General features: G+C 40.4%; 1 protein-coding gene across 5 annotated transcripts in view; it reads left to right on the top strand.

Moving 5' to 3' along the window:
* KLHL29 (kelch like family member 29) overlaps positions 1-19,146 on the top strand; it is a 571,650-nt gene that overhangs the window by 352,608 nt on the left and 199,896 nt on the right. For all 5 annotated transcript variants that reach the window (XM_074947522.1, XM_074947521.1, XM_074947520.1 and 2 more), the window contains one exon: positions 480-1,019. In XM_074947522.1, the coding sequence (XP_074803623.1) occupies positions 480-1,019 (540 nt within the window). The remainder of the gene's footprint in view (positions 1-479; positions 1,020-19,146) is intronic.

The following is a 19,146-nucleotide window of genomic DNA, read 5'->3' as shown; positions in this document are numbered from 1 at the left end:
AAAACTACCTGAAACGATTTCCAGCTTCCAGACACACATTGCACATTGTGCAGCTATGCCAGATGCCTAATTACAACCTCTTTGTAGTGGCTGGAGCACTGCTATTACACATGCAGGGTGTTTGTCAGGGAGCCATGAACGCACAGTGGGGAAAGAGGTTAATTTTCTTGGAAGCATATACTTAAGCTACATAAAGCACAAAATACATAAAATTGTAAACATGCTGCATGTTACCTGATCAGTATTTTAACAATTGCACTCACATCACTGCAGCAATTTTAGGCACTTATCAGTTTGGAATAGTTCCAGATCCTGTACCACTTTATATATTGTAAAGAAAAAAGAAGCCTTAGGTGCTACTAAAAGGTTCATTTATGGGCAGCATTTACATAAAAGAAAGTTTGTGTGGGGTTGTTTTTTGTTTGTTTTTTGCCAAAATTGTTCTTATTGCTAGCTTTTCTTTTTCCTCTGTGTCCCAGGTACAGCACCATGGGTTACAACAGTTGCAGCCGGTAGCCAGCCAACTCTTATAACTCATTCATATGGAATGACTCAGCCTCCAACCTTCAGCCCAGCAGTGAACGTCCAAGCCCCAGTCATTGGAGTTACACCCTCACTCCCTCCTCACGTTACCCCTCAGCTTCCATTAATGCCAGCTCATTATCAGCTTCAACAGCAGCCTTCACAGCCTCTGAATAACATGGTTGTGAACCTGCAAAGCCAGCCTTTGTACACTAACAGCCAGCCAATCATGTCCTCTATGACTGGGGTTGGTCAGGTGACTCACCCAGGCCACACTGCAGTAGGGAATGGTCATATGACTTGTCCTATTCTGCCTCCACCACCACCTGCTCTGCCTTCAGCTGCCCTACCCAATAGTGTTCCAGCTACCAATGGGCAGGCTGCTCCTCAGCTTCCTCCCAACCAGACGGGCAATCAGGAGACCACAAATGGGGTACAAATGCTACGGACTATTGGCGTTGGAAAGTACGAGTTCACAGACCCTTGGCATCCAAAAGGTAAGTCAGACTGGACCTCTTAATGTTGTTTTTGGTACATGGTGCCACAGTACATGGGCTCTCAGGAATGGATTAGGTCACAGAATTCAAGTTCTGCCAAGAAACCTGTAAAAGAGGCACAGCCTAGCCAATAAAACCATCTTTACTGTTGAGGTACTTGTGCCAGCACTCCAGCATCAGTTTCCTGTCTTGTGCGCTGCCATAGCTTTTATGAATTAAAGATGACAAAACCAATTCTTAAGAAGGAGAGAAAGAAAAGCTTAGCCTTTTTTTAGTATTGAATGACACCTTTTAGGGTCCATCAAAGAATCTGGTATTCCACATCTCAAAGCACATGAGATAGCTGCTGTTCTGTGCTGCACAGTTTCTATGATTCCTTTTGAGATGTAATATATTTATTTATTTATAAGTCAGACCACTTTCTTCGGCTTGAGTTGAGCCTAAGTTACAAGAGTAAAAACTTTGTTTTCACCCTGTGCATTTCAAAGGGAACCAAACAAGTGAAAGTTACATTACTGGCTGGAGCCAAAGAAAGCCAGGAAGTTCAGTGTTAAAGGTGAAGGTCTGTGCACTATCCACTTCATTGGGCTTAAGTGTTATAATAATCGATGAACAGTGGATCTTCAAAGGTTGATCCTTCCTGAAGAGCAGCTTCGAAATGTGCTACTATACTCAGGCCCAATGGAATGTTGTGTTCAGTTTCAGTCTGATACCAGACACTGGAATGTTGTTTTAATCTAGTCTCTGTTTCGTGATCATTTTTATTTCACTTTTTGGGTTTTGCCCAGCTTTTCAAAATATCATTAATATACCACGTGTGAAGCTTAAACAAATTGTAGCTTAAAAAAACACAAACATCTACCTGTCAGCAAAATCTATTTAATTGATGCAAAAGACCACAAAGAATCCATTAGGTCAGTGGTGTTATTTTTATATTTGTATTTAGGCAAGGCCCATGTGTAAATTATGTACTCACTATGAGCTATTAAAGTCTATTGTGTAAATCTGCATTAAGGCCAAGAGATCTTTATTAAAAAATGATTAGCCCAATAACCCTTATTGCTTATTATATAAATTATATTTTGGCAGTTGCAAACCCTTACCAGCACCTCTTGAAAAGCCAGTACTGCACATGCTCAGCAGTTATTTTCCAAAGCAAAATATCTTGACTACTTTCTAGTTTTTCAGTCCCAAACTACTAAATACAACTAAACCCCATTGCAGGCTGTTGGCCTTCCTTATTTTTCTCTCCTGTAAAAGCTAAATGAGCTTTGAGTGACACAAATACAGACAAGCAGTTGAAAATTGGTAAACTGCTGTTTTGAGTGGTTTTTGTCAATTATTTCCCTTAAAACAAATCCCTCTAGTCCAAGACCTTGTTTTCCTGGTTGGTTTTACATGTTATAAGCCACTGGGGGAAAAAGGGACTTCTAGGCAAAACCTGAGAGATTCTTAGCTGTGGTGGTTCTGTTAGACCCTTCTCTATTATACTGACGCCATTCCTTTTCCAGAGCAACGTTTCTCAACCTTTATGGTCCGTTACCTCAGGTTGCCAGACAAAGGGTGCGGTTACATTACAGCGGCTGCAGCAGTACAGGTACTTCGCTGCAGCTGTGCCGTGGTCGCACCACGATTTAGATGCCTCCCACATTGACGGAAGGGATTTTCCCCCGATGGAGTTAATCCATCTCTCTGAAAGGCAGTAGCTAGAAGAATTCTTCCATCGACCAAGCTCTATCCACGCTGGGAGTTAGGTTGACCTAACTACATCGCACGGAGCACAACATTTTTCACAGCCCTTAGCGACGTAGCTAGGTCGCTCTAATTTTTAAGTGTAGGCCAAGCCTAAGGCCCTGATTCAGCATGTGCCTAGTTGTAAGTGCCTCGTTGTGTTGTCCCATTGAAGTCAGTGGGATTGCTTACTTGCCTAAAGTTAGACATATGCTTAAAAACCTTGCTTAATCAGTGCCAGTAGCTTCAGGTGTTCCAGATACGACCTACCACTCCCCATCCAATTGTGGGCATTTAACTTGCAATATAACTCTGACTGCTTCAAACTATAATCTAATCTCATGGCGGAAAATGTGTTATCATGGCAAGCTTTTAATATGGGTTTTCAAACTCTTGACTATCAATGATACTAAGACTGCTCCAAACTCTAGGCTTGCAATTGTAAAAGTAGTCTCAGTTCTGTTGTGTGTTAGAACACAGACATATGAATGAGAGGCGGGAAAACAGTGGGATACTGAGTTCAGAGAAGCTAATAGTTAAGGTGAGGAAAGGGTACAGAGAATGCTAGTCACACAAGGCCGAAGCAGAAGAACTTAGTACCCCTATGTGTGATTGGGAACCTTTGTTCCTAGGACATGTTCAGAAGCACAATATGGAGAAAACCACCAATTCTAACCAGTGACAACTGCTAACAGATTAGCCCTGCTATTTTTCATAAATTGCTGGCTAGACAGCTGTTTTCCCAGGAATTAAATTTAACTAGCTTCTCTGCGTAGGGTCATCAGCAGCTAATTTATTCCCTGTCTTTTAATGGTAAAGAGAGACAATGAAGCATGCATATACAAATGCCTCAAAAGCAGAGCTTGTTTTACAAAAAAAGAAGAAAAAAATGGCATTTCTTCCTCCGCTTATAATCTTGAAAGCCTTTACTTATAAAACTCAATTTTGCTTGGCAAATCTAATGTCAAACAAGCATATACATTATTTGCTTTTTTAGAAAATAAAAAGGAGGGGGGGACAGGGAGGGAAGGGAGAAGAAAACTGAGTTTTGAAACCCGACCTTAAAAACTTGCTGTGGTAGAGTAGGATTCGTATTGTAAACCATGCGGGATTGGATGTGGGTCATTTTTTAAAAAAAAAATTGTTTTAATTTCTCCCCTAGAGGATTTAAGGCTCTACAGCCCAATTGATTTCATGCTCTTACATGATAGACAGTTTGCTATCAGAGAAGGAATGGAAACACCATGTGATGATATCAAGCTGTTGAAACATTTAAAGTCAGAACTGGTTCTTTACCATTTTTTAAAAGATGTTCTCTCTTTTGGAGGGGAACCTTGATCAGGAATATAATAAGCTCTGCTGCAGATGGCCTTAGGATCTATCTTATTAAATTCCTGAGATTTTCTATTTTATTGTTTGACTTGACAGTCCAGTCTTGCACAGGTCTGAAGAATTACAGAACAATCCCCTAAGTGAAAGAACAGGTCTTGCCAGTCAGAATAAGGGGAGTACTGATATTTTTAGACTTCATTAGTGAACTGATTTGAAATTTCACATTTTGTTTCCTATAATTATGTTTCATTTGGCCGAGTTGTATTCCTGTTGGGGCCAAATTAAAATGCATTCAGTCAAAACTGTGTTTCTTAATTGGCAACTTTTATTTAAAGCTAAACAAATAAATTACAAAAAATTAAGGGCACGGTTGATATGCTGTTTCATTTGCAATAGGTCAAAGTGATCTTCTGTAATGTATGACTGAAGAAGCCAAATCATTTATGTGGTTTCTTGAATGTTCACAAGAATTGTTACATACAGCAGATTTTCTCTCTATTTACGGTGTTTACATCGCAATCCTGCGATATTTACTCAAGCAAGTACTCCCTTTAATTATAATGTGACTTCTTGCTCAATAAAGATTTACTCACATGAGTCAGGGTTGCAGGATTGGCCTCTAAATCTTTCTTCCTAACTGGGTTGTGGGAGGAGATCCTCTGAGGGTTTTTTGTTGCTTGTTTTTGTAACGTATTAAATACGATTTTTTTATATTTAGCCTCATTAATCAAATGGATTTCGTAATTACAAAGCATCTAAATTATGGGAAAAGTAAATAGTATTTTAAAAAATTATAATTGCTTTTATGCACCATGTGTGAAGAAGTGTATCTCTGTGCTTCGTGAAATGTGTAGGATCTGTTATCATACATGATCAACTGTAGTACTGAGATGTGACTGGTTTAGGCAGTAGCTGCCTTTGGGCTGAATTTACAGTAGCATTTCTAGCTGTCATCCAAAGCCATGTCACCTTAATACAGAAATGTCACACAAATATTTTAACACAGAATTAGCTATTGCACTCCATCCTTGTTTCAAGTCCTGTTCTGTCTTGGAAAGGTAAGTGTCATGGGAATTAGAAAGGAAAGTATATTCAGAACTATGCGCTGAGGATGCATCCGATGAAGTGAGCTGTAGCTCACAAAAGCTTATGCTCAAATAAATGTGTTAGTCTCTAAGATGCCACAAGTACTCCTTTTCTTTTTGAGGATCTACTGAAGCTCACATAAATAAATGTGTACATGCTTGCTTTAGAATATGAAATTATAGTGAGGCAAGAAGAATGTTCAAGTACAATTTTAGTATCTTGGGGCTAGATTGTCACTTGCCCAGCCCACCTGCCTTAATGAGTAAAGGGGTTTAAGTTGCCCCTTTACTCCCTCACACAGGCTACCTGCATTGCAGTTCATAGGACAATGGAGGAGAGCAACCTCTTCAGGGCTGCTATTTCACCTTCTGCAGCGTTGAGCCTGGAGTGAGTCAGAGCACAGCTAAGCCAGCATGTGGGATGGGTGAAAGTAATATGTATCAGATAAAGGACTGGAACAGATTACATCCTTTAGGGAGTAATGGGGGAACTAGGTACCAAACTGAGATTGAGTCCTCATGGGCCAGCACAACCACATGCTTCCTTTTACTGAGGGCCTGTGGAAAATCCACAGAACAGCCCTTCCATGTGTACTGTATTAAAACTCCAAGACCAGCTCTGAGAACTTCTCTCAATATGAAAAAGTGTATTTTTAAAGCAATTTGATATAATGTCAACCATGGAGGCTAACAAGGTTCTGTACTGCAGTGCTTTCCCCTGCAATTTATAATTAGTCTTGAGAGGCTTTGGTTTAATTTATGGATTTTGATGGATAATATTGCTGTTTATTTCCAAGTATTTTTCTTTTATATTTTATTGGTTGTATTGGTTTTTTAACTAGCAAGGAAAATAGATCAGATGCTAATTGTGGTTCAGAAAGAAATAACTGTAGAAGTCATCACAGATAAAGAAATAAAATCTGAGCATTTACTAATTTCTCAACACTTCATATTCAAGCATTATCAAACATCATGAAGTAAAACCAAGGTGATGCCTACAAAGGAATACTGTTGCACCATCACTGACCTAATCAAAGGGAACATTTATACTCTTCACCCTTGACCTCGTTACACTGGAACTCTCATTAGCCTTCAAACATTACTAAATGTTTTCTTCTTTGTAAATGTTGACTTGGTACAACACAGGGTTTTGTTGATAATCATCCATTTCTCTTTCTATGCAAAAAAACCTTATGTTTACTGATTTAGGGCTTATTTTTAAAGGGTCTTCAACTTGACCTACAGTTTTGTGACTGTAACTAATTCTGGGCAGAAAATTGTTTGGGAAAATTACCTGCAGGTGCAAAACCTAACTTTTAGCCCTCTAACTGCCTAAAAGAAAGCAGGATCCTGTGGTTAAGGCTTTGGATTGAGACACAGAAGATCTGGATTCAATTTTTGACTTTGCCACAGACTACTTGTGTGGCCTTGGACAAGTCATTTATTCTATGTGTCACACTTCCCTGTTTGTATAATTGTGATGATAATAAATCCTCGCTAATCTCCTTCATCTGTTTTGTCTATTTAGGGTAAACACTTCAGGGTAGTAAACAAACTCTGTGTGTTTGTAAGTGCCTAGGACATTGATGTCTTGATCTTGTTAGGCCAAAATACAAATAAACAATAACCTGTAGGCCCAGTGTGGTAACTAGATATCAGCATTCTAGCACATTCACCCACTGTTTTTAACTCGCAAATAACTGCATGTACAATATCAGACCCTTTAAAATATAATCTTTCCAAGATTAAATATAGTGATTTTAGGGAAGCTTTAGGCACTCAGACAGTAGTCAGCAGAACGAGGTTGCAATAATAATTTTCACCAATTCATGCTCCAGCCGGATTGTTTTCAAAGTTCACCACTGTATCTTAATGCCACCATGTGTCAATTCTTCACATACAGAGAGTTCTGAGTGGAATGGTCAAAGAGAATTTGTAAGAGTCCTACAGAACTTACTGAATGCACAGTATAAAGGATAGGTATTTGATCTGTAGTCAGTTTTGGGTTTTTTTGATTGATTGATAAACTGGCAATCCACAGCAAGTGCATGTCTTCTAATTTCTGAATTCCAACCAGAACACAAGAATCTAATTGCTACAATGTATTTTATTGGGACATTTACAATTAATTAATGAGAGTTGCCTAACTCTCTTAAAAGTAATCTGCTGCCTGATACCTTGTTTAATGCTACTTTTTAAAATAGAGTCATAGGTACCAGACCTGGTACTCTTGAGTTTACCTCCTTTTGAAAGTAATGTGTGACGAATCTTACCTTGCTTATGTCTTGTACAGGTAGGTGGTGTGGTTCCACCACTTTAAGACCCTGTCCATGATAGAAATGGGGATATATTTGAAAATACGATTTAAAAAAAATCTGAACAATTGAAACCATTTCTCCCTGCTGAACTCCTTCAAACAATGGGCAGGGAGTAAGGCTTTGAATGCGGGAATTGGTTTTGAATATGGATGGCAAGTCAGTGTGGACCAGGTCTAACTATGTCCAAAAGGGTTTTGAAAAACCACACTCAAGATGAGGTTCCACAGAATATGGTTTCTGAATCCCTTTAGCCCTGTCCATGCCAATGTCAGCCAACTATTTTCAAAATAAATTTAGGGGGAGTCATGTCTGACCTTTGTTTAATTTTATTTTCAAATACTGCTTGCTCTGTAATTTGGTCCTGTCCATTCAGTACTGTAGCCACAAGGAACAAAGTACGGATTTTTTTTAGGTGTCCTCGTCGCCCTTTGGATTCACACCATGTGAGCACCAAATTCCCACGAATGATTTGCAAAATTCTTGTGCAGGCATTAATCATCATGCCTCGACTACTGCATTTTCCTCCTCTCTGGCCTTTCTGACACCCTGACTTCAGCCTCTTGAACCCATCAAAAACTCTGCTCCAGAGTTCATATGGACCATCTTAAAATCCCTTCATTGGCTCCCTGTATTTTCCCAAATCAAGTTCAGACTCTTTGCTCTTCCAGTCAAGGCTCTTAAATTTATTTTCTAATTTCTCTTTTTTTTTTCTCTTTATTTTCTAATATCTCCCTTTGTTCCCCCTCTTCCCTGCACTTCTGTCTTAGACTCGTGCCACTTATATGGATGTTCCATTTGTGTCATTATATATGCCCACCTGTCTACCTGCTTTCATGCTATTCCGTATGCTTAGAACAATCTTCCTCAGGTTTTGCTTTGACTAAGGTAAACCACAAATTTCTGTCCGGAGCTTAGCTGTCCCTGGCGTTTCTCTCAGGATTTCCTCCCTTGCCACAGGAGCCACTTCCACTTTCACTGTAACTTCTGAAGCACTTAGAGGAGAGGAAAGTGATCAGGAACAGTCAGCATGGATTCACCAAGGACAAGTCATGCCTGACTAATCTAATTGCCTTCTATGACGAGATAACTGGTTCTGTGGATGAGGGGAAAGCAGTGGACGTGTTGTTCCTTGACTTGAGCAAAGCTTTTGACACTGTCTCCCACAGTATTCTTGCCAGCAAGTTAAAGAAGTATGGGCTGGATGAATGGACTATAAGGTGGGTAGAAAGTTGTCTAGATTGTCGGGCTCAACGGGTAGTGATCAATGGCTCCATGTCTAGTTGGCAGCCGGTATCAAGTGGAGTGCCCCAAGGGTCGGTCCTCGGGCTGGTTTTGTTCAATATCTTCATAAATGATCTGGAAGATGGTGTGTATTGCAACCTCAGCAAGTTTGCAGATGACACTAAACTGGGAGGAGTGGTAGATACGCTGGAGGGTAGGGATAGGATACAGAGGGACCTAGACAAATTGGAGGATTGGGCCAAAAGAAATCTGATGAGGTTCAAAAAGGACAAGTGCAGAGTCCTGCACCTAGGACGGAAGAATCCCATGCACTGCTACAGACTAGGGACCGAATGGCTCGGCAGCAGTTCTGCAGAAAAGGAACTAGGGGTTACAGCAGACGAGAAGCTGGATATGAATCAACAGTGTGCCCTTGTTGCCAAGAAGGCCAATGGCATTTTGGGATGTATATGTCGGGGCATTGCCAGCAGATCGAGGGACGTGATCGTTCCCCTCTATTCAACATTGGTGAGGCCTCATCTGGAGTACTGTGTCCAGTTTTGGGTCCCACATTACAAGAAGGATGTTGAAAAATTGGAAAGAGTCCAGCGGAGGGCAACAAAAATGATTAGGGGACTGGAACACATGACTTATGAGGAGAGGCTGAGGGAACTGGGATTGTTTAGTCTGCGGAAGAGAAGAATGAGGGGGGATTTGATAGTTGCTTTCAGCTATTTGAAAGGGGGTTCCAAAGAGGATGGATCTAGACTGTTCTCAGTGGTAGCTGATGACAGAACAAGGAGTAATGGTCTCAAGTTGCAGTGGGGGAGGTTTAGGTTGGATATTAGGAAACACTTTTTCACTAGGAGGGTGATGAAACACTGGAATGCGTTACCTAGGGAGGTGGTGGAATCTCCTTCCTTAGATATTTTTAAGGTCAGTCTTGACAAAGCCCTGGCTGGGATGATTTAGTTGGGGATTGGTCCTGCGTTGAGCAGGTTGGTCTGGATGATCTCCTGAGGTCCCTTCCAACCCTGAGATTCTATGATATTCTATGATTCTTTAATTTTCTAGTAGCGTTAACAAGCTGCACCAGCATATACTGAGTCAGCAGAAATTCAGCCCCTTATCAGCTCGGTCTTAACCTGTGCAGATGGCATATCAAGCAGGTGGCGATTGTCAAATACACGGAAGCATCACAGACAGTTCTGGAGGATGCTCAAAAGATGCGGACGCTTGTATAGCAGAAGCCACTGCCATGTTCTGAGCCCTTCAGCAGCTTCTGTGGAGACTGTCACAGAGTCACAGGGTCTGGTCTATGCCTCAGCCTGTAACCTGTCTCCTGGGAGTGACCCCTCTAGTGTGCCAGACCCCAAGGACACATACACAATTCCACATGAGTAGTCTCATGGCCTCTAAGACTCGGAGATTGGGCCTTTGACACCAGTGATCCATGGCCCTCTTCATGGCTCACTGCAGCATTGCAGCCAAGCCAGACTCCTGTGGCTTCAGGGCACAATGCTCTCAGTGAGTATTTACAGTGACACAGGCAGGCTTTTCAAAATATGGTCTCCATTTATTAGACACCTGGCACACACAATCTGAAAGTCCTTAGGTTAGCCCAGAGAGGCAGAAGTTATGCCATAAGCCACCCTGTGCCATGATGAGTCAGCCAAGCAGTCATGGCCTCCATCTGCAGCTTTCTCTGACTTCCTCTTTCCCCTCCTCCATTTCCTTATCTGTCTTCCCAGGGTTTTCTGCTGTTAGGTGCTGATGGTTCATTCATTGGGGTGTCTCTTTGTCTTGCTGGATGCTCTGATTTAGGGTCAGTTTCAGACAGTTCTTTAACGACCTTACTTATTCCACCCAGACATATCTCATGCCTCCTGCGCTGTTTTAGCAGAAGACAATGTTTTTTACAATGCGAAGTCCAGTGGGAAACTAAGGCACACATAGGGTTCATAAAAATATTTCAGAAAATTCTCAGTCACAAAAACATCATGACATGAAGCTTCCTGTGACGCTGCAGATTAGAACCATGTGTATGCCAACTGTATCATACGACACACACACACACGCTGGAGATTCTGAAATGGGCTATCTTAGAAGAGAACCAGAGGCCTCCACACATGTGGATTTATTGAAGTGCAAATTTTGGGGGATCTCGCTCAAAATGTTTGGGAATATAGGACACCATTGGACACCCATCTGAAACAGAGCAGTGGCTGAACTTTCTCCAGAAGAAGTGGGGAGGAATTACTTCCTCCTTTTTGTCAACCAGAACAAGAACAAGAAGGATTCTGTCCCATATTACATTGTTTTTAAAAGTCTCAACAGACTTGTGAAATAGAAACATTTCAGAACAGAAACAGTGCTCATCCTGCTGTGCCTTGAGATTACAGCGGAGGGCAACAAAAATGATTAGGGGGCTGGAACACATGACTTATGAGGAGAGGCTGAGGGAACTGGGGATGTTTAGTCTACGGAAGAGAAGAATGAGGGGGGATTTGATAGCTGCTTTCAACTACCTGAAAGGGGGTTCCAAAGAGGATGGATCTAGACTGTTCTCAGTGGTAGCTGATGACAGAACAAGGAGTAATGGTCTCAAGTTGCAGTGGGGGAGATTTAGGTTGGATATTAGGAAACACTTTTTCACTAGGAGGGTGGTGAAACACTGGAATGCATTACCTAGGGAGGTGGTGGAATCTCCTTCCTTAGAAGTTTTTAAGGTCAGGCTTGACAAAGCCCTGGCTGGGATGATTTAATTGGGGATCGGTCCTGCTTTGAGCAGGGGGTTGGACTAGATGACCTCCTGAGGTCCCTTCCAACCCTGATATTCTGTGATTCTATGATACAGATGATATGGTCTTCTAACCCTCGGCGAGACTGGGCTTTGAGCAGCAGCTATTTTAAATAATACTAATACTGTAGGACTTATATAACATTTTACATCTTCAAAGCACTTGACAAACATTAATTTAAAAAATTAACTGCTTAACTGGAAATAATTGATGTTCAGGTTTTGTAAGACAAAAGGACACAAGGACCTTGTCTGAAGCAAAAGCAAGAGTAACCATTGTAAATTTAGATTTGGAATAAGGACATAGACAACTGCTCATTTCAAATGTTTTGTTGTGTGTTAGTTTGAGATCTTCTCATATGCGATAAAGTAATTACCGATTTCTGTTCTGTATGTTTAAAATCCATAAAAATACATTTTCCAAAGTAGGAAATTCTTTGGACAGCAATCATAGTGGTTTGTGTAAGAGAATTCTTACCAGGTTTTTTCTGATGCATAGATTTTTCTGATGCATTTCTGTACATTTGCCACAAGGATGTGCAACTAAGTCTGCCATGTTGCAATATACGAGTTTAATGATCTGTGTAAACTTGTATTCAGTCTGTCTTCCCTTATGGGTATATTCAAAACCTGTTGATGTGCTATTTATATATCTGAGGTTGACAACATGTCTATCTCCACCCTCTCCATTCCCCCCATCCCCACGGACACCACACCATCTTTATGTTTGCAATTTAGAGCAATTGTTTTCCAAACTGGATGTTCTGGGAAGAGTGGAAACTAGGGTAAATTCAGCACAAGCAATGAAGTACATGAGATAGCAAGAATGATGCTTTTACATATATAAGTCCCTGGGCCAGAGCTGCACATAAAGCCTCTGCAATATTGCCTTCTATCAAAAGAGTTCAGAAGTCATAGCATATGTCAAAAGCAATTAGTTTTTCAAGTAAGAGCCTCACCTCTGTAGAGGAAAAATCCATGGAATGTTTTCTGGAGCCGGAGACTCAAGATAGTGCTTTGTCTGAGAATACACGCATGCACTTACCAAGACACAAAAATGCAGTGTATTACAGGGGTTGTTTATCTGATAAAGCCTAACACTAGTAAGATTTCCTTCCACTGAAGCTTAACTGAGTTCCACAGCTCTTGATAGAAGCACCATGTAAGCCTTTATATAATGCATAATTATTTTACCTTTTTGTGAAGACTGCCTTCTTGACACACCACGTGCAGCAATACAAACAAGTGAACTCAAGGCGTTATCAAAGATCCTTTAATTTACTTTCACGGTGGTAAAGTGGTACTGAGAATGCCTCCTGACTTTAAGAATAAAGTCAGTTCAGAATTTCACCAAAGCCAGGAAATCATTTTACCATTTCTTTTTCTGCCCAAACTCTTGGAATAAAAAGAAAGGCTTAAATTCATTGGATGTGAAGGAAACCCTTAGCTATTATTTCAATAAGACTTGATGGTCCTTAAAGTTAAAATTCTCTTTCTTTTCGAAGTCTCTGCGAAAGGGCAACATAGAAAATCCTTGTACAAAGTACAGAAGTGTAGTTATTATTTATGAAGTGAAAGACAGCTATATACATGGAGAGAAATAATTTCTTACCATAATTACAATGACAATATAAATATATAAATATTTATTACAGAAAATAAAGCTATTTTATGGGAGAAATGGCAGCTGCACGTGTACTAATCAAAATGATTGAATATAGTGCTTTTCATATCAAAATGTCTTTGCAGACTCTACTGAGTTATCAACTATAGGCTTGATCCTAATACCCTTGAACTCAGGGGGAGCAAGATTAGGCATGAGGAATTGTTTTACTCAGCATTGGAGCCATCTCTGGGGTGGAATGTGGCAATACTACAAAAGTTTAGGACAGGAAGTGAATAAGTATATTGGATCTAACTGAAACAAAAAGGAGAATTTTAGGAATGTAAATTATAATTATCTAAGAAATCTAGAGTAATATGCTAACTCCTGGGGAATAATGACATGGGATAGTTAGTGATTAGAATTTGGGTGTTCTATCAGCATTGCATCCTCTAAGCATTTAAGCACTGGATCAGTCCTGACTTAGAGAGAAGAGTGCCACTTAGAACTGCCAACACCACTTCCACTTGTACTTGGGCTTTCTTTGCGGTTTCCTATCCAAGTGCTGACTCAGGCCCAAACCCGATCAGCTTATGAGATTTGATGATGCTGATGATGGTCAGTTTATGAGATCTGATGTTCACCACACTCTCTTTTTTCCAGGCATTGGTTTGGCCAGACTGCTTTTAGGAGAAGAATTCTTCATGCAAAGGAGATATTCCTCCCCCAAGAGTCAGAGATACTGTTTCTTGGTGTTAATAATGTAGTGGAAACATATATAGGGAACTCTGTGAAATTTCTGTTTCTGGTATATAATGATACAGTGAATTGGTGTGCACACATGCATGCGAAGCACTGCTCGCTATTGGATGGAATCAGAACTACTGAACTGTGTCTCACGAGCCTATATTGAGATTTATTTGCTATTCTCCTTTAGTTCAAGTGGTAAGGGTCTGCACTTTTGGAGCAGGAATATCTGAGTTCTTTTACTATGAACAAGACAGCTCTAAAGTGTTATTAATAAAAAAATCCTTTAATCCACTTTCACAAAGAGAAAGTGGTGCTGAGATCGCCTCCTCACAGTAGGGGTAAAATCAGTTCAGAATTTCACCTCAGTCAGGAAAACATTTTGCTGGTAGGAGGACCGATCTAACCATCCTGATGTGAAACAAGGGGAATTAAAGAACCAAATGCTGAAGGTAGGGAGGGAAATCTTTTTAATTTATGAAATGACTAACAAACTTTCATGATAAGTGACACTCCAGGTTGGCTGACAAAATATTACCCCCATGTAGTTAATTACCATTATTTTCACTGGTCTGTTCTATTTCACATCATAAAGTGGGTGTTATGAAACGAAGCAGCTGATTTGGATAGTGAATGTTCAAACTGGGCAAAGGTCAGAAAAAAATGCACCGTCCTGGACACAGATACTGATTCTTGCTTATCAATAGCCAGGTTTTCAAAGTAAGGACATACACAGTTAATTCTTCGGCTACACTTGCATGCACCTAATGTATATTTTCACATCCCTGATTCCAATATTGGTGCACATCCACATGACCACTGCACACCTAAGTGGCTGTGTACATCAAATATCTGATTCTTTGTGCACATATTAGGTATTTGCAAGCAGATGTTTTTGCCCAGTTTCACATGCCTAACTTTGGAAATCTGGTGCCAAAGAGAATTTCTGTTGTGCTGGTGTGATACATTCTGGTTCACATTGGCTTGATAAGACTATTTGTATCATTCTGCAGAATTAAGTGTTTTAAGTAAATTGTGTTTTCGTATGGGTCAGGTTGATCTTGTAGCAACTCCCACAAGTACAGAAGGACTACTTATAAATTAAATCGATTCTCCCCGTCAAGCCTTTTTTGATATACTAAGGGAACAAAAATGAGAGGAAAATGTAAATGAAACTAATGTGAATATAAGTCCAAGTTTCAATCTTCTGTCTATTATAGATAATTACCCATTAATTGGCTAAATGACAGTTTTCTATTAAAGAAAAGTTTTGTTTAGCTTTATCATGATGAGAAATGATGTAATTGCTATCATCCCCACATTGGAAATGATGAAAGCATTGCTTTTGTGTGATACTGCTTTTAGCCAGTATAATATCAAAAATGATAACAGTATGAAAATTGCACTGGCTGCTTTCATATTGTCTGTGTTGAATACCTCAGTGATATGATACAGGTAATGACCGGTACTTTGCAATGTATTCATTTGCTTCTTTTTCTAAGCTTCATACTACAGTGAAATTAAAGCACAGCATTAAGCAAACCAGGCGTGCCTGGATACAGTGTAGACCCAGTATTAGAGACTGAGCACTGTTAGACTTTGCTATTGTTAGTTATGTTAATTAAATGATTATAAATAGGGGTGGGGCATTAAATCATTTGCTTCTGAGTTAACAAGCCAAGAGGAAGCATCATTTTTAATTTCAGACCATATTTGTTGATTGATTTTTTTAAATTAAATTCTGCAGAAGCATCTACCCCATATTCTGGTCTTGATGGTTTTAGGTATTCTAATTAAAAATAAAACAAATAAATATCAAAGTTGTTTAACTTAGACAAGTGATTGCTGTGACTGTGCAGTAACAGTATTTTCTTTGTTCCTATGGCTTGGATTTTTATACAAATTTTACAAATATAATAGAGTAATGGAGGTCCTCAACCAAGGAAATGGGTATATTCAGGGCAAATAAATTACATTACTAATGAGCTCTACAAATTGCATTTATCCTTGTGAATTGATATAATTTTAGCAAATCTATCCCCAAAATTGCTTGGTTTTGGCTGCATTTTAATTGGGTAGAAATTATTAATATTTCAGGATGTCCAAGTCAAATCTGAGCATATTGCAAATTCAAGGGAGGGGATTTAATTTTGTGCTGACCTATCTCATTACCACCTGCTCCTAACAGACTAGGAAGAGTTAACTTTTGAAAGTTGAGATATATGCTAGATATACAGTCCCATCCATCACAGCTAGTATTTTTAACAAAGAGTCATACGTAATAATTTCAATAAAATACTTTGGCAGGCACATATGAGTCATGTTAAATAGTCTGTGTGCCTCAGGATAAAGTGGCAAGATGAATAAGGAAGGAAAAGGGAATAACAGTAGTTCTTGTTTAATATAAAACTCCCTACACCCAGTTTCCTCCTCTCCATCCTCCCTCTTTGCCAACATTTGGACCCTTTTTCTATGGACAAGTTTTTGAGGTGGGGGGAGTCTTTGGGAGCAGAGTGGGGTCTGGGACACAGGGGTGTTCTCTTATGTAGGCATTTTGGTGAATTTTAGGTTATTTTACTCCTTTTCTTTTTAGAAGGGTGACGAAGGGCAGAGAAAATTACCAAAATTTTACTGGAATACTTAGGATGTGTGCTCTCTCTCTCTCTCCCCCCCCCCCCCCGAGCAAGGGACTGAGAGAGAGGGTGCTAGAATTTCAGACCTCCAGCTTACCTGAAAAACTGTCCCTTCATTATGTCACCCTTCCCTCCACTCTCTCCCATGTCTCTGTGGGGAGGGGAGCACAGGGAGTGCTATGTGTTAATCTCCCTACAGCACCCCACATTGTGCTTCTCCTTGTTCCCCCAGCCTTTATGTCAGGCTGTCATAAATATAAAGGGAAGGGTAAACCCCTTTAAAATCCCTCCTGGCCAGAGGAAATCTCCTCTCACCTGTAAAGGGTTAAGAAGTTAAAGGTAACCTCGCTGGCACCTGACCAAAATGACCAATGAGGAGACAAGATACTTTCAAAAGCTGGGAGGAGGGAGAGAAACAAAGGGTCTGTGTGTCTCTCTATATTCTGTCTTTGCCGGGGATAGACCAGGAATGGAGTCTTAGAACTTTTAGTAAGTAATCTAGCTAGGTACGTGTTAGATTATGATTTCTTTAAATGGCTGAGAAAAGAATTGTGCTGAATAGAATAACTATTTCTGTCGTGTATCTTTTTTGTAACTTAAGGTTTTGCCTAGAGGGGTTCTCTATGTTTTGAATCTAATTACCCTGTAAGGTATCTACCATCCTGATTTTACAGGGGGGATTTCTTATTTCTAATTACTTCTATTTTTATTAAAAGTCTTCTTGTAAGAAAACTGAATGCTTTTTCATTGTTCTCAGATCCAAGGGTTTGGGTCTGTGGTCACCTATGCAAATTGGTGAGGCTTTTTATCCAACATTTCCCAGGAAAGGGGGGGTGCAAGTTTTGGGAGGATTGTTCATTGTTCTTAGGATCCAAGGGTCTGGGTCTGTAGTCACCTAGGCAAATTCGTGAGGCTTTTTACCAAACCTTGTCCAGAAAGTGGGGTGCAAGTTTTTGGGAAGTATTTTGGGGGGAAAGACGTGTCCAAACAGCTCTTCCCCAGTAACCAGTATTTGTTTGGTGGTGGTAGCGGCCAATCCAAGGACAAAGGGTGGAATATTTTGTACCTTGGGGAAGTTTTGACCTAAGCTGGTAAAGATAAGTGTAGGAGGTTTTTCATGCAGGTCCCCACATCTGTACCCTAGAGTTCAGAGTGGGGGAGGAACCTTGACACAGGCTCTCCTTCTTTACTCACTTTCTTGTTTCAGTTCTTGAAGGAGAATGTTGCATCTCTCAGCCTGGCCTCCCGAGCCCAGTCACCTGCATCATGCCTCTCAGATTCAGTGGAAGGAGCTGCTTTCAGCTCCCACTGACAGCAGCTGAGGAGAGCCAGTTTTGGTGCTGGGAAGAGTTCTGAGGGACTGCAGAGGGAGTGAAGACCTGCTCACATGTTGTCTGGATAGTTGGAAAGGTGTTTCCACACATTGTCAGTGCTCTAGTGATACTGAAAATACCCAGGAACAATTTCCAAAGCTCAGTGCAGTCCCAGGCTAACTGGTTCTGTCACATAAGAGCTGGCCATACAGTCGCTACACTGGTTGACAGTAGTTGTCAGCAACAGGTCCTCTCCTGAACTGGTGAAGTAGACAGTTTAACTGTTGATGCAGTTGGAACATGGCCATTTTCAACACCAAGAGAGAGAGCATTATTAAGATATGGTCTCAGCCTAAGTGACTGTGCTTAATTCACTTGGTCTCAGTCACACTCCCATACTCGGGGCTTGGACTTGAGCCTGGATGATTCTTTCTGGGGCTCAGGTAAGAACTTGGACAATCTTTCCCACGCTGCCCTCAGAAATCCACTTTTTTTCTATCACATTCTCAGAAAGATCCTTAGGGCTTGTTTACACACAAAAGAAGTATCATTTCAACTATATGTATATAGTTAAAGCAGTGCAGCCCCACCCCTGACCCTCAGTGTGGATGCTGATATACCAATATGACAATGCTTATACCAGGATAGCTGATTCCTGTAAGGGAAGGAAAATAAACTATACCAGTATATCTGCATCAACACTAGGGGTTGTACCAGTATAACTATTGTCCTATAATCACAGTATAATCACAGTCCTAACCAACATTTCTTATACTGGTACAAACCTATGTGTAGACAAGGTCTTAGTACAGAGTACTGTGCATTGTAGGACCACAGATTCCAGGCTCCATAAGCAGGCATTGACAGAACAGAGTGTAGCAACTCCAAAGGAGCTATGTATTTGATGTGTGGATTAAGGGCCCCAAAGTGCACACTAATGAAGCCATTATCTTCTCAGTGATGTGTGGATTAGAGCTATCCTTGGCAGACTTTGCTATGATCATACATTGAAGAACATAGGATTTCAATGACATCTTTTATGATTTATTTACATATTTCCATAAAACAATCAAGGGAAATTTAATACACAAAACTCATATTAAAAATTACGTTAAAGGTTTAGGTTAAATGGCTGAGAGATGAGGATTTGCAGCCTGCTCAAGCCTTGATACCAAAAGGCTTTGAGAATAATGTGAGAAGAGAGAGGAAATGTTATCCACTGGTTAGAGCAGGACTGGAATTCAGAATTCCTGGGTTTTAGCTATGACTGTACCACTAGTTCTTGCGCAGCTCACTTACTACACATGCCTATGGAAATCAGCAAGTGCTGTGGTGACAAATGAA

Source organism: Natator depressus, chromosome 3 (genome assembly GCF_965152275.1).
Source record: "Natator depressus isolate rNatDep1 chromosome 3, rNatDep2.hap1, whole genome shotgun sequence".
NCBI lineage: Eukaryota > Metazoa > Chordata > Testudines > Cheloniidae > Natator > Natator depressus.
The sequence above is the reverse complement of the archived record's forward strand: the minus strand, read 5'-3'. Positions and strand labels throughout refer to the sequence as shown.